The sequence below is a fragment of the Schistocerca gregaria genome, chromosome 4 (genome assembly GCF_023897955.1).
Source record: "Schistocerca gregaria isolate iqSchGreg1 chromosome 4, iqSchGreg1.2, whole genome shotgun sequence".
NCBI classification, from domain to species: domain Eukaryota; kingdom Metazoa; phylum Arthropoda; class Insecta; order Orthoptera; family Acrididae; genus Schistocerca; species Schistocerca gregaria.
This window is the reverse complement of record NC_064923.1, coordinates 414260780-414281486: the sequence shown is the minus strand read 5'-3', so window position 1 is coordinate 414281486 and position 20707 is coordinate 414260780. Positions and strand designations below refer to the sequence as shown.

At 39.5% G+C, this 20707-nt stretch overlaps 1 protein-coding gene across 14 annotated transcripts in view; it reads left to right on the top strand.

Moving 5' to 3' along the window:
• The window catches only part of LOC126366003 (ubiquitin carboxyl-terminal hydrolase 47), a 150179-nt gene extending 132848 nt beyond the window's left edge, over positions 1-17331 (top strand). For 8 of the 14 annotated variants that reach the window (XM_050008840.1, XM_050008838.1, XM_050008841.1 and 5 more), the window contains 6 exons: positions 1564-1675; positions 1745-2010; positions 2198-2313; positions 15194-15452; positions 16375-16550; positions 16713-17331. In XM_050008840.1, coding sequence (XP_049864797.1) covers positions 1564-1675; positions 1745-2010; positions 2198-2313; positions 15194-15452; positions 16375-16550; positions 16713-16896 — 1113 coding nt within the window. In that variant the 3' untranslated portion in view covers positions 16897-17331. The remainder of the gene's footprint in view (positions 1-1563; positions 1676-1744; positions 2011-2197; positions 2314-15193; positions 15453-16374; positions 16551-16712) is intronic. The other 6 variants (XM_050008847.1, XM_050008846.1, XM_050008848.1 and 3 more) reach the window with 1 other exon arrangement.
• Positions 17332-20707: the final 3376 nt, after the last annotated feature.

Below are 20707 nucleotides of genomic sequence, written 5' to 3'. Positions count from 1 at the left end.
TCGTCTTCCCCCCCCTGCGCGTTCGTCTTCCCCCCCTGCGCGTTCGTCTTCCCCCCCTGCGCGTTCGTCTTCCCCCCCTGCGCGTTCGTCTTCCCCCCCTGCGCGTTCGTCTTCCCCCCCTGCGCGTTCGTCTTCCCCCCCTGCGCGTTCGTCTTCCCCCCCTGCGCGTTCGTCTTCCCCCCCTGCGCGTTCGTCTTCCCCCCCTGCGCGTTCGTCTTCCCCCCCTGCGCGTTCGTCTTCCCCCCCTGCGCGTTCGTCTTCCCCCCCTGCGCGTTCGTCTTCCCCCCCTGCGCGTTCGTCTTCCCCCCCTGCGCGTTCGTCTTCCCCCCCTGCGCGTTCGTCTTCCCCCCCTGCGCGTTCGTCTTCCCCCCCTGCGCGTTCGTCTTCCCCCCCTGGGCGTTCGTCTTCCCCCCCTGGGCGTTCGTCTTCCCCCCCTGGGCGTTCGTCTTCCCCCCCTGGGCGTTCGTCTTCCCCCCCTGGGCGTTCGTCTTCCCCCCCTGGGCGTTCGTCTTCCCCCCCTGGGCGTTCGTCTTCCCCCCCTGGGCGTTCGTCTTCCCCCCCTGGGCGTTCGTCTTCCCCCCCTGGGCGTTCGTCTTCCCCCCCTGGGCGTTCGTCTTCCCCCCCTGGGCGTTCGTCTTCCCCCCCTGGGCGTTCGTCTTCCCCCCCTGGGCGTTCGTCTTCCCCCCCTGGGCGTTCGTCTTCCCCCCCTGGGCGTTCGTCTTCCCCCCCTGGGCGTTCGTCTTCCCCCCCTGCGCGTTCGTCTTCCCCCCCTGCGCGTTCGTCTTCCCCCCCTGCGCGTTCGTCTTCCCCCCCTGCGCGTTCGTCTTCCCCCCCTGCGCGTTCGTCTTCCCCCCCTGCGCGTTCGTCTTCCCCCCCTGCGCGTTCGTCTTCCCCCCCTGCGCGTTCGTCTTCCCCCCCTGCGCGTTCGTCTTCCCCCCCTGCGCGTTCGTCTTCCCCCCCTGCGCGTTCGTCTTCCCCCCCTGCGCGTTCGTCTTCCCCCCCTGCGCGTTCGTCTTCCCCCCCTGCGCGTTCGTCTTCCCCCCCTGCGCGTTCGTCTTCCCCCCCCCTGCGCGTTCGTCTTCCCCCCCCCCTGCGCGTTCGTCTTCCCCCCCCCCTGCGCGTTCGTCTTCCCCCCCCCCTGCGCGTTCGTCTTCCCCCCCCCTGCGCGTTGCGCGTTCGTCTCCCCCCCCCCCTGCGCGTTCGTCTTCCCCCCCCCCTGCGCGTTCGTCTTCCCCCCCCCCTGCGCGTTCGTCTTCCCCCCCCCCCTGCGCGTTCGTCTTCCCCCCCCCCCCTGCGCGTTCGTCTTCCCCCCACCCTGCGCGTTCGTCTTCCCCCCCCCCCTGCGCGTTCGTCTTCCCCCCCCCCTGCGCGTTCGTCTTCCCCCCCCCCCTGCGCGTTCGTCTCCCCCCCCCCCGCGCGTTCGTCTCCCCCCCCCCCCCCTGCGCGTTCGTCTCCCCCCCCCCTGCGCGTTCGTCCCCAACCCCCCCCACCCCATCTGTCCTCGCGTGTCCCTCTCTCTCCATATCCCTGAAATAATGTCTGAGGTACTTCATTTTCTTGCAGGAACACTCAGGCAACTGGGATGCTGATGACAGTGATACACCTGGCTTTATGGGTAGATCGTCTAACTACTACTTCAAAAACATACAAAGTGCTGATTCAGACAGCAAAAGAAGTAAGTTTTATCATTTAATCATTTGCTGTTTTAAATTTTTTTGAGTTTGTACGTGTATAAGTTACACAGGTGGAAAATTATTATGTACAGCACTGAAGTTCCTGGTGGACAAAAGAATGTTCCTGAGTACACTGAAAAAAAATTTAGAGCCTTATGTTGGTGTACCTCAAGAATATTTCAAGATAAACAGAGTACGTACCAGCCAACAAGAGCAGGAGTGTTCTCGTCTTTCAGAAAATCTTAAGTCTTTCCGTGATGATGAAAAACTTATCATTAAACTTGAAGGAGAATTCAGGGGAAAGGTCCATTTATTGTGTCCAAATAATACTGTAGAGGTAAGTCATATTTCAAATCTTTTGTTTTCTGCTCACTATTAGTTTGGAAACTTGCCTTTGTGTGTGTGTGTGTGTGTGTGTGTGTGTGTGTGTGTGTGTGTGTGTGTGTGTGTGTGTGAAGTACCTCAGTCTTCAGCTACATCATATTTTGCCTGACACATAAAATCATTATTTAATTTCTTTTCAGACTAGCAAATTTCTCTGTGAGTGGATTATTGGTAAAGGAATGACAGTAGGCGAGGCAAAAAAGGAAATATTAGAAGAGGTAAAGAAGAAGCACGACTTGGATATTCCTTTTGATAGGTGAGAAGATTTTTGGTTGACTATATACCTGGGAACTGCATACTACTTATAACACATAGTGTGTTCCCTAGTGAGTAAATTATCATAAGCAGATGAAGGCCTTGCTGATGGAATGCTGTGTCTTTAACCATTCTTTTCTTCCTTGGCTCCAATTGTAATTTATGCATTAAATTTTAGAGAATTGTGTGTATGTACTTCTTAAAATACTAAGATCCCAAATGGTCATATGTGATCCAGTATGAGATTTTCTACCATCATGAAAATCTTACTTTTGCAAGGTTAAGAGGTACCATATCAACAACTTCCTTAATGTAAAACTCTAGATACAAATTTGAAAATATTTGTCCTTAGTTCACACACATTATCAGATTCTAATTAGAGGGGTGGGGGGGAGGAAGAAGAAGAAGAAGAAGAAGAAGAAAATTGAGAAAAAAGTGTTTCAAATTTAATTTCTGTTTTCTTTTTCACCACTGACTTTGTTTATACCTACTGTTCTACTGTACTTGTTAGACTAATCATTCATTCATGGTCTCAGGTCATCAGAAAAAGTATACAATGAGCAAGACAAATCATAAAAAATGACTCGCTTAGCGAACGATGTTCCACATAATGAGTGAAGGTGATTGAGAGCAACATCACCAGCCGTTCACAGGCAATCAGGGAAATGTTCAGCAATATGAACACCTTCCATTATTGGCAACAGCATGTGAACAATGTCTTTAGTACGTACTGCAGTCTGGTTTAGTACTTTTTCTGCTACTGTGTTAGTACAGCCTGTGACCACACACTTTTCCAACTTGTGTTGACACAGTGTTTCTTTGTGTGCAAATGTAGAAATGTTCCTGAAGATAAAGCTGCAAGATGATGACCATAAGAGGCCTAATCAATGAAACAAAAAACATTGAAAAATGCGAATGTGCTGTGACTGTTGCTGGTTCAGCTTGCATGCTTAATTGCTCTACATCAACTATTTGTACTATCAACAAGAACAAAGACAAGATCAAGGAGATACATGCTTCAAAGAGAGGGACAAGAATACCAAACAATGATTTCGTATTCTGGATTATGTTGAAATGTTGCTCCTTATATGGATAAATGAAAAGCAATTGCAGTGAGACATTACTAACGAGAACATCTGTTGTGAGAAGGTGAGAATGATTTTAACTGACCTCGTTAAGATAATGCCAGGATCATTAGTGACCTAAGAAGTGTTTAAGGGAAGCCGTGAGTGGTTCAAGAAGTCTAAGAGAAGAACCAGCATACACAGCGTTGGGAGACATGGTGAAGCAGCCGACTCTGTCACAAAGGCAGCAGAGAACATCACCAGCAACTTCAAGTTGCTTGTAGATTCTGAGGGTTATCTGTCACAACAGGTTTTTAATTGTGACAAGACGGGTATAGTTTGGAAAAAAATACTGAAACGTACCTTTATAATAGCAGGAGGGAATGCATTGCCTGATTGCAAGCCAATGAAAGACTGTCTCACGTTGCTATTTAGTGCCAATGCAAGCCTTGATTTGAAAATTAAACCACTACTTCCTTACCATTTGGAAACTCCATGAGCCTTCAAGAAGTGTGACGTCCAGAAGAGTATGTTTAATGTGATTTGGAGGTCCAACAACAAGACTTGGGTGACACATGATCTTTTCTGTGATTGGGTCAATAAAATGTTTGGTCCTTTAGTGACAAAATATTTGCTCGAGATGAATCTGCTACTCCATGTCTTGCTTGTTATGGACAACACTCCTGCTCATTCTCCAGGCCTACAAGACCACCTCCTTGAAGAATTTAAATTCCTCAAGATCCAGTTTCTGCCTCCCAACACCACTCAATTACTACTCCATCCTCTGAACCAACTTTAAGAAGCTCTACACTAAAGCACTTGAGCATTGTTCTGAGTTGACTTAAACTACCAATCTCACCCTGAGAGAGCTTAGGAAATATCACTTCAACATCAATCTCACCCTGAGAGAGCTTAGGAAATATCACTTCAACATCGTTGCCTGCGTCAAGATGATCGAAAAGGCATGGGAAGGGGTTACCAAGAGAACTCACACTTCTGCTTGGAAGAAGCTTTGGCTGGAGTGTGTTGTTGGATGTGACTCTGAGGCATTTGAGTCTGTACCTTTGGAACCTGTAGTCAACAAGATTGTGTCTTTGACTGGGAGCATGGGACTAGAAGTGGATAACAGCGGTACCAATGAGATTATGGAAGTTCATGTTCAAGAAATGACCACCGATGTGCTTATTGAGTTGCAGTGTGTGCAGGAAGTTGTTCAGAGGAGTTCTTCAGAAGAGCAGGAGGCAGTAACAGCAAAAGCAGCTATCTTGTGGTACAATAAGAGAAATGCTGAAAGCATGGGAATAGGTTGCACTGCACATTGAAAATCTTCAGCCCAACAAAACAGAAACTATGCGTGCTACAAATTTATTTGTCGATAATGCTGTGTCATATTTTAGCCAAGTGTTTAAGTGTTAACAGAAACAAATTACCAGTGGTGGCTATTCTGTAAGGTCACATGAACAACTTAACATTTGACACCTTATGGATATATTGGTTATTTTTATTTGAATGCTGTTAAATGTAATGTAGACGCAGTAATCTGAAATACGCGGCACTAAATCTATTGCGCTGTGCAACATTGCTCGTCTAGACTTCATAAAGCTTGGCATAAGGGTGCTGAGCACACCTTCTCTTGTGCACATTTTAAGGAGCTTCTGTGCATGCGCAACTGGCGTGACATTATTTCCTTATGAGCCAAATACATACAGACTTGATAAACAATGTGCACAGTTTGTAGGGTGCACTGCTAGCCCTTACCACTCAACTAATAGTTTATGTTAATGCCAGCAGGTGGTAGCACACTGGAGCAGTCTTTTACCCATGTTTGCTTGGCAGAAATCCTGCTAGGCAGTAGCACACTCCACAGATATGCCAATTCACTCACTATATAGAAAATTAAATCAGCCTTCAGAATATAATTATACTGATAGAAAACCTATTTTATAGGATTCTGAATGAGATATACTGCATTAAGTTTAGGATTCTATCATACAGTAATCCATTTGAGTCACTGAGAACCATGAAGCACCAAATCGTCGTTTGTGAGACTGTAGCTTTTATTCACGCTTCTGACAGCTGTTGACCTAATTGTGGGTCAGCTTATCTGTACTACAGGTCCACATTGTACGTGTATCTGAACGTTCACAAAAGGCTCTCTCACTGGTTTCTCTGATATGTACTTAAGTATGGGGTAAAGGTGTCGAAGGCGGTGTGCTTTTGATCCTTATGGCTCTCAGCACCTCATTTGTATTTTAATCAAGTGACCTTGTTGGTAGATAGTACTACTTGAATGCAATAATTTCCGCAAATGACAGTTTGTGTTTGGAGTTTGTTGTTTACTGTGCAGGAATCACCTTCCCTGTGTAGTGTCAACATGAACTCTGTTGTACCTGTTTTAAGCATTGACAGAAAAGAAAATGACCAGGAAAAGTTAGCCGCAAAGAAAGTAGGCCCTCCCAGACCAGTTCTGTTATCCAAAAAAGTGACAAAATGAAATAATCGTGACTACAAGTTAACATCTAACAAAGAAGTGTATAACATGTGTAAGTTGATGTGTGGGTACAATGCAAGAATGTCTGATTTTCACCCTTTAATTAATTCATTAGCTAATACATGAATTAGGTATCTTGTAATTTGTCCGAAAAAATGAAAAAGTTTGAAAACTCCCACTTGCACAAAAATGCAAAATGGAGAGTAGCAAAAGCTTAAACACTATATCATTCTTGCCATAAACTGTACTTAATTATGTACAAAGCAACAAAATTACACGCAAACAATTCTTCCTCTTTTCAGGCAAGTTATGCGTATTATTATTATTATTATTATTATTATTATTATTATTATTATTATTATTATTATTATTATTAATTGACAGCAACTGAAGTTGTATAAGTATGGTAAGCATAACTGTTATACAGCAGATGCTATTAATTTCACACTCTGATATTTATGTGTATTTAAAAATTTGCAAACACCCAGAATGTATACATACTGCAAATGACTGTAGATAGCTTCCTAGTAAAAAAGAATTAATAATGTATTGTGAATAATACAGTAAATAGTAGTGTATTTGTAATTTTCTTTGAGCAAATGGCATGAATAGGATAAAACTTTTAGTACTTTTCTGCATGGAACATATTGCCATGTTTTATATTAATTTATACAGGATAAATTGTTTTGCACTAAGAATAAGATTCTGGAATGAATTATACTTACAGTGTGAGGTTCCACTGTAATATGGCCTTTAGATTTCAACAACACTTGGAAGTCCAGTCACTCAGACAAATTTCAGGCTTAGAAAACTAGTCATTTGTTCCATTATTTGAAATGTTACAGACACATTTTAGTGTACTGTATCTTAAAGGCTAATACACACTAAAAAAAGAGAGAAGCTCCAAGGCTTTCCTCATGTTTTAGTGTTGTGATAGAGTACAGATTTTACAATAATTAAATGAAAAGTACAGTTATCCTTAAAAAAAAAGAATGTGAGGTGAGCTATGGAGCAATTTAACGAGTTATTGCTGTTTGTATAGAAAATTCTGAAGCATTGAAGCATTCTGGCATGCAGAGAGAGGTGCTGCAATCAGGGCAATATTAGCTTATAACTCTCGTGCTTGCTTTGCCAGCAGATTTGTTTTGTCTTTCATGGATAAATCTTGTAAATCCATGTTCGATGCTGTCAAGTCATGAAATTCACCTGTAAAAAATACAATGTGAAGACAAAGCATAGCTAAATTGTAGTTACAGAAGCAATATTTTTAGCAATAATATTACTGATCAAAAATGGTAGCAGATTGCTGTATGAATCTTCTTCAAACCGTTCCCTCTCAAATGTTCTTCCCTCTGATTAAAAATCACTGAATTATTCTTCTAGAAATTCCAAAATTTCCTGCTCATCCAATAAAGGTGACATTTCCAGCAGAATTACAGTGAACAGAAAAACTTGGGGTACACACATGAAAACATGAGCACACAATCACTTACTCATTCTTGACAGCATCTCTTATGTTCACTATTGCTTCTTTCAAAGTAATTTTAGAAATTTACAGCAGAAGTCAGCGCCTGTTACAGAACAAGTAGCGATATGTCTGTTCATTGTTCTCGTACGAGACCATCCAGGCATTTGCTAAAACCTAACTTGTTGGATTGCAATGCGGTATAACATGATTCATCACTCCAAATCACTAATTTCTCAAGCATTGCTCAGCATTGACTACAGAAATGTGTTGTTCATGATGTGCTGGTTGACCATTATAGCCTGCTCTTTTCAACTCCCTATGCATAGTCATTGTGCAAGCTGGACTACTGGTAGCACTTCGTTATTCATTAGTGACTCCTTCCACTAATTAAAACACAGAGATTCCAAGACTTACCAAACGGGAAAGCGCTGGTAGACAGGCACAATAAAATAACACACAAACACACACACAGCGCTTTCCCGCTTGGTAAGTCTTGGAATCTTTGTTTTTAATATATTTTTCCCATGTGGAAGTTTTTTTTTGTCCTCAATGAATTTGTTACTATGGCACCCAGTGACTAGGTGATGTTCAAAGTCACGGAGTTCTCCTGATCGACCTATTCTGCTGTTACTGCTCCCTTTACTGACAGTGCAGTACTCACGACCTCCTTTTATACTGGTCATTCTACTTCCCATCACACCTGGTGGTCAATTCTGCATTGCATTCAGGTGTTTAGATACTTTAGATCAGATAGTGTACTTCGTCTCTTAAAGCAAATCTTCGGTTAGCATCAGAATTTCCAGATAAGTGACAGATTCAGTATTTGGACTAGATGGGGGTTTGATCTAGAGATCTGCCTTCCATGGTCAACACTCTACCACTTATGTAGAGGGACCTAAGGACATTATAATTTTGTATTTTTTTAACAATCTTTTTCTTGTGTTTATCAGAAGACTGTGCATAAAAAAAATGAAAATCAATTCCATGCTCTCCTTCACTGCGCAAAGTCCAAATTCTAGCAGTTCACTCTCTTGATATACAAATTATATTTCATAATTTAATTGTAAATTAAATAGAAAGAAACTTCCACATGGGAAAAATATATTAAAAACAAAGATTCGAAGACTTACCAAGCGGGAAAGCGCCGGTAGACAGGCACAATAAAATAACACACAAACACACACACACACAATTTCTGGCTTTTGCAACCAACGGTTGCTTCTTCAGGAAAGAGGGAAGAAGAGGGAAAGACGAAAGGATGTGGGTCTTAAGGGAGAGGGTAAGGAGTCATCACTGATATGTCAACCATAAAAGCTTACACCAGGCGACCAAGCAACCCCGAACAGGGTTTCCTGGCCATTAATGCCATACAGTCATTTCATTTTACTTCATCAATTACCATTTCAGTTTTAGGAATGTACCTACCTTTATTTCAATGATATTCTACCCTTACACTAACACTTACATGGCAGTTTCCCTGCCTATGCATATACCTGAGGTTCTTCTCCTAACAAACCAAATCACATATTTTAGTGGTTTCATGTTTTAGTGACATCCATCTGTGGCTGGCTACCACTAAATTAGTGGCCCCAGCATCTGTATGTAGCAGTCCATCACAATATTCTTGAGTTTTGTGTTGATTAAAAGTAAAATTGAATGTCACTCTTCCCTTTTTGTGTCAATCAAAGCATCTCTCCTCTTCAGCCTGGGAGGAAATAAAATACTGACAATGTAATGAGTCAGTTTGCCTTAGGATGCAACATTGTTTTACATGTTACTCCAAACTAACATCTAAGAGACAGTTGTAACCATTACGACCCTTTCACATTACCATACTGGTTGTAGTAACTTTAAATGTTAGTACCTCTTAGCACATTTCTTTTATCACATATGTGTGAAGATAATGTTTTAATTTTCACTTAGAAGTAGGGGAGTTTCGCAGGACAGTTTGGAATCTGTGGACAGTGGTTAAATTAAAAAGCATCTTCCAAAAAATTACATATGACACAGCACCATTTGTACAAAATAGTTATGCATTTGATCAATTCTGTGATTTTCTAAAAAGCCATTTTTGTCTGGTCATAAGTTAGTTCAGTAAATCACCTTTGTGAATGTTCTACCATTCTGGGCAATAACCGCACCTTTAAAAAAAAGAAGATATTGTTCATTCTAAGTTGTAAAATGATGTTTTATTTGTTGTGCTTTTGGCCAGTTTCGACTATGCCTCTACAAGCAGTATCTATAAAAGCATATCAATTACAGAAGAGTGAATTACAAAACTTGTATAACAGTCTAAAGAACTTAAAAGCTAATAAAAGACAAAAGTTGTAAATTTGGAATTTATGCTAATAAAAGACAACAGTTGTAAATTTGGCATTTACTTACATTTGAAACAGCTTCATGCACCACATTGCACAGGATATGATGTGCATATTGATTTGTCAATCCATGTGTGGACCACATATAAATATTAGTGTGCTCTGTATTGGATATGATTGGGAGGAGAGGAATAGACAATAAAATACGTGGAAGTTCCACTTATGGTACAACTTGAGGGCAAAGTACACACATAATTCATTACAGAACCACATTACATGTTCTTCAGACTTCAAATAATGTCTGTTACATCAGCATACTTACTGAAGTCATAATTAGCTGTTTTATCTTAGGTCAGAGGTATTCTCAAAGATAATATGTATTGGTACTGAATATCCACACGTTACTGACTCTTTTCCATCATACTTGCTATGTAAGTAAATCATCTGAATAAAATACAGTTGCAACATAGTTTGATGACTCATACTCATAAAATCAAGTTGGGAAGAGGAAGAATAAAAGTGGGTAAGTACTCTAAACATCTGTTACAGTGAAATACATAGTTCACAAGTGTTATCTGCTTTTCAGTACAACATAGTACATGCTTGAAATTCTGTAAAAAGTTTCTATTTTTAAGTCTGTTTGTTCATTTTTTAAAACAGTATAAATTTCAGTTTCTTAAAAAAAAATTAATTGGCCTGCATTTATTGTGCCCGCTATCACGCAAATGTCCACTAAATTTTATTTTTATTAGTCATCAAGTGTTCTCTTTAAACATATGGTGAAGCTCCTACCTGTGTGGCCTATGTAGAATTTGTCACAGTCACCACATTTAATGTTGTAAATGCCAGATTGTTTAAGCAGTTATACTTTCTACACATCATGATGAAATATTTTATTAAGTTCACCAGTATTTCAAAATCTTTAAATCCTAGTGCGAACATATCTGATGTAGGACCATAATATGGCTGTACAACATATTTAGTTTTTTTGTTTGGTTGCTGCTTAGCTAATGTGATGTGATCATTGGATATCTCATTCTTGTTGTGAACTTTCTGATTGTATATTGCTGCAACTATTTTATTTCCATATCAGTTCTTGACAACTCCTGCATCCAGTATATTCGGTATCTTGTTAATTTCATTGCTATCTAGTGGAACATTAATTACCCTGCTAACCATGTGCTGGAAAAAAAAGCTCTCTCATGTGAAAGAGAATGACTTGAATAACTGTGGATGATTGTGTTGGTCGTGTTGGTTTTCAGTAAACAACAAACTTGTGGGGGCTCTTATTGTTATTAATTTTCAAATCTAAGGAGGTAATTGTATGTTTCTTTTCTAGTTTCACTATGAAGCTAGAAACCATTATAGAGCTAGTGTCTGCCTCTGTAGCTGGGTGGTTAGCACCACTGACTTTCATGCATGGGGCCCAGGTTTGATTCCTGTCCAGGTCAGAGATTTTATTTGCCTAGAGACTGGGTGATATGTTGTCCTCATCATCATTGACATGCAAGTTGCCAAAGTGGTATCAAATAAAGAGTTGCACTAGGCAGCTGAACAAACCCACATGGGTTCTTCCAGCCGATAATGCCATACGATCATTTTATTTTTCATTGAGGTAATGTATTGCCAGTGTATATTTTGTAGAATATTACTTTGTCAGTAGTGTCTGTATTTATCAAAGAATTTATTTGAACTAATATTCCCAAATATCTCTGCTAGTGTACCTGCAATACAGATATATAGGACAGACTAGTAGGAGCTTCAGCATTAGACCAAGAGAACATCTGAATACTAGTGAAAATAATAAATTATCATTTTGTGGGCATTTGTGTAATAGCAAGGACATTGTTGTTGTGGTCTTCAGTCTGAAGACAGGTTTGACACAGCTTTCCATTATACTCTATCCTGTGCATACCTGTTCATCTAAGAGTAACTACTGCAACATACATCCTTCTGAGTCTGCTCACTGTATTCATCTCATGGTCTCCCTCTACTATTTTTACCCCCACCCCCATGTTTCCCTCCAGTAATGAATTGGTGATCCCTTGATATTACAATGTGTCATACCTACTGATCCCTTCTTGTAGTCAAGATGTGCCCCAAGTTTCTTTTCTCACAAATTCTGTTCAATACCTCCTGATTAGCTACGTGATTTACTCATTTAATCTTCACCAATTTTCTCTATCATCACATTTCAAAAGCTTCTCCTCTCTCGTTCTCGAAATCATTTTATTGTCCAAGGTTAAAGCCCGTACATGGCTACACTCCACACAAGTACTTTCAGAAAAAGACTACCTCACTCTTAAATCTGTACTCAGTGTTAACAAATTTCTCTTCTTCAGAACAGCTTTTCTTGCCATTGCCAGTCTAAATTTTATGTCCCCTTTACTTCCGCCATCATCATTTATTTTGCTGCCCAAATAGCAAAAATCTTCTACTACTTCTAATTGTTTTATTTCCTAACCTAATTCTCTTAGCATCATGTTATTTAATTTGATTACATTCAATTTTACTCATTTTGGTTTTGTTGATGTTCATCTTATATCCTCCAGTTCAACTGCACTTGTAAGTATCTATGGTTTCTGACAGAATGACAGTGTCATCGGCAAACCTCAAAGTTTTTATTTCTCCTCCCTGGATTTTAATTCCAACTCCAGTATTTACTTCAATTTCCTTTACTGCTTGCTCAATAAACAGATTGAATACCATCGGGGATAAACTGCAACCCTGTTTCACTCCCTTCACAACCACTGCTTCCCTTTCACGTCCTTCGACTCCTACAACTTCCGTCTGGTTTCTGTACATATGTAAATAGCCTTTTGCTCTCTGTATTTTACCCATACCACTTTTAGGATTTGAAAGAGTATTTCAGTCAACATTATCAAAAGCCACCTCTAAGTATGCAAATGCTAGAAACATAGGTTTGCCTTTCCTTAATCTACCTTCTAAGATGATTCTTAGGGTCAGTATTGCCTCGCATGTTCCTACATTTCTCCTGAATCCAACCAAGCTGATCTTCCTCAAGGTCGGCTTCTACGAGTTTTTACATTCTTCTATAAAGAATTCATGCTAGTATTTTGCAGCCATGTATTATGAAACTGATAGTTCAGTAATTTTCATACCTGTCAACACCTGCTTTCTTTGGAATTGGAATTATTAGTTCTTGAAGTGTGAGGGTATTTTACCTGCCTCATACATCTTGCTCACGAGATGGAAGAGCTCCGTTGTGGCTGGCTCTCCGAAGGCTATCAGTAGTTGTTGTCCACTCCTGGGGCCTTGTTTCAATTTGAGTCTTTCAGTGCTATGTCAGATTCTTCATGCAGCATCATATCTCGTATCTCGTCTTCATCTACGTGCTTGTCCATTTCCAAAATATTGTCATCAAGTACATCTTCCTTGCATAGGTCCTCTATATATACTCCTTCCACCTTTCTGCTTTCCCTTCTTTGCTTAGAACTGGGTTTCCATCTGAGCTCTTGATATTCATACAAGTGGTTTTCTTTTCTCCATAGGTGTCTTTAATTTTCCTGCATGTATCTCTCCCCTAGTGGTATGTACCTTTACATCTTTACATTTTTGCTCTAGCCATTCATGCTTAGCCATTTTGCACTTCCTGTCGATCTCATTTTTGAGATGATTGTATTCGTTTTTCCCTGCTTAATTTATTGCAGTTTTATATTTTCTCCTTTCATCAATTAAATTCAGTATCTCTTCTGTTACCCAAGGATTTCACTAGCCCTTGTCTTTTTACCTACTTGATAGTCTACTGTCTTCACTATTTCACCTCTCAAAGCTATCCATTCTTCTCTACTGTATTCCTTTCCCCTGTCCTTGCCAGTCGTTCCCCAATGCTCTCTCTGAAACTCCCTACAACTTCTGGTACTTTCACTTTACCCAGATCCCATCTGTTAAATTCCTACCTTCTTGCAGTTTTAATCTACAGTTCTTAACCAGTAAATTGTGATCAGAGTCCACATTTGCCCACAATTTAAAATCTGGTTCCGAAAATTCTGTCTTACCATTATACATTAAACCTGAAACCTTCCAATGACTCCAGGTCTCTTCCATGTCTACAACCTTCTTTCATGATTCTTAAAACAAGTGTTAGCAAATTGTGCTCTGTGCAAAATTCTACCAGCCCATATTCACTCACTATTTTTCCTTCTCTTCCTTTTCCTACCATCGAGGAAATCCCATTTGTGCTCACCCTCGATGTATATGTTATCTTTGATTATATCTTCCACATAAGTTAAACCAGCTAATTAAGACTTCAGTCTGTATGTTGAGGTAAACAATATATTATTTGTAGTTCACACATTATGTAGTGTGGATGTGTAGCAAATAGATGTTAATTTCACACTCAAGTTATACTGTATGTAGATAATTCACACATTTTAATGTTCCTTTTTTTCTGATTGTTTTCAATACTGAGTATGCAAATATTGATGTGTGGTTCCACATGTGGACTGACAAATTGATTTGTACATCACATCTGATGCAACATGATGCATGATATTATTGCACATGTAAATAAATGACATATTTATGACTGTGTGTCGTAGATTGAGGCTGTGGACCCACATACAAACAAGGTTTGCCAACTGAATTTTTGCCAGGTCTAGTTTGTTTGTATGTGTAAAACTAGTATTGGAAATTTTGCGTTCCAAGGCTTTAATGGCCAATGTCATTAATGTACCAGATGACAGGTTGATTTCAAAGTAGTCCTGGGTATTTTGAAATGTTTTGTTTTTGCTCTGTGGTAATTGATCATTTAGCAGCTGTATGTGGTTCGTCACTCTTTTATGACTTTTAGTATGCTCTGAGCATGAGCTTAAATTTTTCTTCTTTTCAGTGGAGTTTACTCTACAACGAATATTTGTGACAAGTTGAAATTGTGGTGGGTCACTACTCAATTCTGAATCCCTGCCTTTTGGGAGGCAGTTCTCCACCAGTTGTGCTATTTTTATCCATCTCACGGAAGGTTCTCTTGCTTTGCTGATGTACTAGAGCCTTCATTTAAAGGGTACAGTGGTATGTTAACCTTAACCACAGCCTTGATGTTTCATTGAGCTGATATTTTTGTACGTTTTAGGAGAGTTTGTGCTGTGGTGAACGTTGATGAGAGTGCAAAAAGTATATCCTTTCTCCCAGAGCCACTGGTCTAGTTTTCCCAGTGCTGCTAATCCAGTAGCATAGCATGAGAATCCTTGTGGATCTTGCAAGTATGGAGGGAAGCAAGCCACAAGTTAAAGTTTTAAGTTTCTCTATGAGACGTGCACAGTCAATTGCTCAAAGATTCTGTTATTGTTGGAAATAAGATCAGAGAGGCATTTGCTAACAATCGTTTACAATCTTTCACCATGAGAGGTAACTACTGACCATCAGAGAGGCACCGGATTTCTGAAGAGCATTAATGCAGGTCTAGGTAAAGTGCGTGGTATAAAGACCCATTGGCTACTCGTGGTCAATTAACAGAGTAATCTCACTACGTAGAGTTAGTACTGTACTGTTTATTAATTTTTTCTGAAATCCATTAACAGGTGTAGATTGAGGAAAAAAACTTGGAAAACCCCTAAGAAAGTTTATCTGAATCATCAGCAGTTTGAAGATGATGACCTAAAACTCTTTGCTAATTGGGAAATGTTCCTACAAGAGTTGCCTGGACCAGAAGTTGTTACCTCAGTCAACCAGCTGATCCTATTTGTGCGTCGTTGGTGCCCTTCTACTTATGAATTAATGCCATTTGAGGAAATTGTCCTCGACAACAACAATATCACTGATACAGAAATCAAGAAAAAGGTATGTACATTGTCAGCTGTTTGCATGTTGTAGTGTTCGATTATTAATGTCAATCTGCTTGATTGAATTAAAATTTTAATGTAAGATGTACACTATAACTGTTTATGTGGATTGTCTGAGAAAAAATAAAATGTAGGTCATCGTGCTGAAGAATTTGAAATAAAATCGTAAAAAGTAGAAAAAATGTTAAAGTAAAATCATAGTTATACTTGGCACTCGGATACGTTTAAACATGTTTGTCTTGTGTGTGAATGGTGTGTTAGTTCTCATTATCTTACAAATTGCACCAGATAACACTTAATGCCAAGTCATCTTTTTAAGCTGTTGTTCACCCACATTTCTTTTCAGCTGCCCCATTGTGATGTTAAGGTCATTTGTGTATGACCTTTCATTTATTTACAAATGTCCTCTCTCTATCAAACTAGTTCTCTGTTAAGAACAACTAAATTACAATACCATAACCTACCAAATATCCTTGAAAAAGTGATCAGCAGATGAATAAAACTGCTACAACCATTACTACTACTACTACTACTACCACCACCACCACCACCACCACCACCACGACTACTACTACTACTACTACTACTAATAAAATAAAAAATAAATAATAATAATAATAATAATAATAATAACAACAACAACAACAAGTGTTTATATAGATCTGCTACATTCTGGGTAAATATGAATATTCAAAATTGACTGAAAACTACCCGAAATCAAATATTATTAATTTTTATCTATATCAGAACTTGTTTGATAGCTGTTATAAGTTTTAAGATTTCAACAGATGCAGTAAGACCATTAATACATTTTGTCTTTACTTGAAAATCACCTCATTGTTATAGTCTTATTTGCAATTTAAGTTATTTTACTTATTTTAGTTGTTGTCATCATGAATTCACTGTGTTGCTTTTTTTAGTTGGCAGAGCTAAGTGGTATTCCACAAGAGAATATAGAATATGCAAAAGTGCAGACACATTTCCCTGCGGAAATTTCTGTCCTAGCCATCCAGAAAGATCTCGAATGGAATGCTCAGTCACCACAGGATTCGTGGCACCTTAATATGCTTGAGGATGGTGAAATACTATTTTACAGGTATTTAATTTTGCCTTAATTACGTTTTACCAGGTTTTTTATGTGCACTATGATTTCATGAAAATCGTGTAGCAGATCTCACTTACTGACCTGTACTAAGCTAGATACATAAAATGATAAATGTATGTTGATAACCGCAGTGTCTTGTGTTTTATTTGGCAGGGATAAAACCGAGCCTGTAAAGGAGCTGAGTAATGAAGAACGGAAAGAAATAGCTAATAGGGAAGGATCCCGCGTGAATAAACTGGGTTCAGTATCCTCTTATTCCCCTCGAAAAGAAAGAGCTTTAAAAATTTATGTTGACTCGTCGCCTAAGAAACGGGATGATGTGGATGAACTTGACTGAGGTGTGAACGTTTTAAGTGACTGGTGAAGTTTACTGAATATTGTGTAATGTTGTCTGTTCATGAAGCAGTGATATTTAAATGAAATTCTGACTGGCAGTTAGGTTGGCTAATGACAAAACACGTTGATGTGTGCTGCATTTGAGACTTGTGTGATATTGTTCTGACCGTCGCCACTGTGCAAGGATCGTGTACCTCTGTTCCAGACTGATCGGCCAATTGCATTTGGTTTGTGTTTGTAGGTATTTTCTATGTAGTTTTTATAGTTAATTTGTGTACATATATACATATATATTTATATACATAAGTGATTTTCCTTATTTGTTTAATATTTGCCCAATGTACCTTAAAACATATCATGTTGCATTTGTTAATAATTCCCTGACCAAATTTTGTGGAGCTAATATCTGATTCGTTAATACAGCTTCTCAGAAACAGTCTGTCTTTCATTTTGATATTTATTTTATTTAATCTCGGATAGTCATATGCCTGCACACAATTCTGGTAACACTAAGAGATTGTTTATCATTACACTCGTGTATTATTTATTAGGATTCATTTAGTTAGTAAGAAACTTCCTTTTGGTAGTATGGACCGAGGCAAGTAGTTTATTCAGTAAACTACCAGGAATGTGTGAAAAAAAACAAGATATGTAAATACATGCTCAAGTAAGCAAAATATTCTGTATAAATGTTTCAAAAATTAAGCATGTTACTCACAGCAAAAGAGAGTAAGTGAGGTGAAACATGTGAATTAATTCAGTAGTTTGATTTTCATGTTTGTGGCAAGGTAAGGAAGAACAAATAAATTGTTAATGTTAGTATGGCATTGCGCCTATGCCGACCCATGGATCCATTCAACTTTTGAAATAACAGATGCAAACAGCTTCGGACACTCACTTAGGAAATATTTATTTATATGTATGTTAATGCTAAGCATACATCATTATTACATGAGAAAGCCAGTTGCCATGCTCTGGCTAGGATGGCAGCATTTTTGTTTTGTTACCAGAGAGAGAGTGAGTGAGTGAGTGTTGCTGTTACTCATATTTCGTTATGGGCAGAGTACCGACATATGCTACTCTCAATTGTGTCCTTAGTTCCAACCAGACAACAGTTACACTTGTATTCTCGTGTTTCAGGTATGGGTGTTAATGGTAATTCTGAATTCCAGTCCTTGCAGTCAGGAATTATAATGTTCTTTGTTTCCTTTTTAATGTGATCTGGTGGTTTTGCACACAACACACCACTCACACCCCTCCTCTCCTACTTGAGAGTGAGGTGCTTGCCATATTCTGATTACAGGTTTTGTTTAATGCAAGATTCCAGATCAGTGTAAGTTTGGATGCTGTGGTCCAAGGTATTAGCTGCCATGGCATGAGTCATGTGGTGTAGGAAGTGTACTTTACAGTTCCTATCTACCAACATCTTGTCTTCAAAGTTTCTCAGAAACTTTCCGGGATTTTTTCTTTGCAGCTTATTCTCCTGTTCTACTTGTTCAACCCAGCAGTGTCCATAAACGTCAGTTCATCTTAAGTCTGCAGAACCCTATTATTTGGGTAAAATTTGTAAAACCTTGTTGAATAAATAATTCTTCTATATACATTAGACATCTTGTAGAAATATGTCTATAAAATGTCACACCAAAAAAAAAAAAAAAAAATCTTTCACTCTGGTTCAAGATTAATAATATACACATGGCTCTGTCATCAATAGAGTGAATTGTTGACAAGATTCATAGGTCTGCTGTGGGAGAAATGTCTAATATAAGAACTGCCTGATTCCCTTCTATAGATAAAGATAGTCTGATAAGCAAACTTTACAAACAACAATGGAAATTCCTGGATGGAATAATAACATGAAATAAAGAAAAGACAACCAATCAGCTATAGCTGACGAATGTGTGGCACATAGGAACACCCAACAGAAAACTACTTACACTAGTTTTCAAGCTGTTGCTATTTTTCAGATGGTGTAAGTACACACATTCATACATATAGGCACTCAGATGCACATGCCTGTGGACATGATGGAACTGACCGACTAAGAACAGTCAGTCTTGCCATAGTCACAGGTGTGTATATTTGGGTGTCTGTGTGGTTGTGTGCTTGAATGTGTGTACTTCCACTACAAAAAAACATAGAGCTCAAAAGCCAGTTTAAACAGTTTCTGTGCACCACACATCAGTGGGCTTTAGACAAGTGTTTGTCTGTCCTTTATTTTATGTAAACTTTACGATGAATGATACCATGGAAATAATAAATCCCTTTCCCCAATTTCAAACAATGGAAGCTCTAGGTAGGAATATCAAACACCAGTATGAACGACCACCGCCTAACTTTGGCCAAAACCATAGTAGACGACCATGTGGCACAACATGCAGCTGAACATAACACACTCGATTTCAGTGGCTTTTTCACTACCCAAGTCATCAGGATCCTTCCCTCGACCACTAGCTTTTCTGAACTGTGCGGGTGGGAGTTATCCTTAAAACACATTCTCCACTCCCATAATTATTCCGGCCTCAAGCTACAGTAACATACTGTCCCCACACCCTCCATACAACAGTTTCCACTCCCTCTGTCCCATCATCTCCTCCCCATTCTCATTACCCACCCTGTTTATTTGCTGCCCTTTGCTGACACTTCCACCCATCTTTGCCCACTCCTTGTTTTTAGCTCACTTTCCTGCCCCACAATCTCCTGACACTGCACCTGTTGGCATTCTAGTCCCTGTGCACTCCACCAGACAGTGTTTCTCTCTTTCCGCACCCATACACTACTATCCCTTCTCCTGCCCTGCCTCCTCCAGATAGCTGCTTGCATCCCATGTAATAGTTGTATTCCGGCTCACATTGCTGGAGTTGACAGTCATGTGTGCATGTGATGTGTTTGCTTGTGTGTATGAATAGTGTGTATCATCTTTTACTTATATATTGGGATTAAGTGAAACAAAATGGAAGGGAAAATGTGAGAAGAATTTGAGAGGTGGAGGAAAACTACTGGAGTGGGAATAACAGGTCTGGAAGAAATGATGTGGCAGTGATGGTGAATAAGAACGTACAAAGCTGTATTGAAAGTGTGAGATATATAACAGACAGGATCATAATCTTAAACCTGAGATTCCAAAAAGAAACACTAAAAGTAATCCAGATTTATGCACCTCAAGTGGGATGTAGCGAAGAAGAGAAGATGAACTTTGAAAATGTGTTGGAAAACCATATAGAAAGTGCTAATATAGTGATAGGACATTTTAATGCACAGGCAGGCAAAGGCAGAAAGGGATTTGAGCAAGTATTGGGATGTTTTGGATATGTAGGCAGAAATGAAGAAGGGGAAAGACTCCTGGATTTGTGCCAGAGTAATGGAATGAAAATAGCAAACAACTGGTTTATGAAGAGAGAAAGTCATGTTATCACCAGATACAGTTGGGATGGAAGAACCAAGAGTGTAATTGATTATATTCTAGTAGATAGGGAATGGGGAGAGAAAGTAACAAATGTGAAGGTAATTCCAAGTGTGAGTGCAGATGGAGATCATAGATTACTGGAGGGACAATGGAAAATGAATCAGTGTGTGAAAAATAGAAAACAGAAGAAAGTGATGAGGATACGGGATTTGAAACTGAAGGAGAGTGAATGTGCTGAGAAGTACAGAGAATTAATCACACACAAATTTCCAAAAGAATTTTTCTGTGATGTAGAAAAAGAATGGCATTTATTCTAAGACACTTTAGTCGAAGCAGCACAAAAAGTATGTGGTAGAACATTGGAAAGGAAAAAGTAAGGCAGACAAGTTGGTGGGATGATACCACA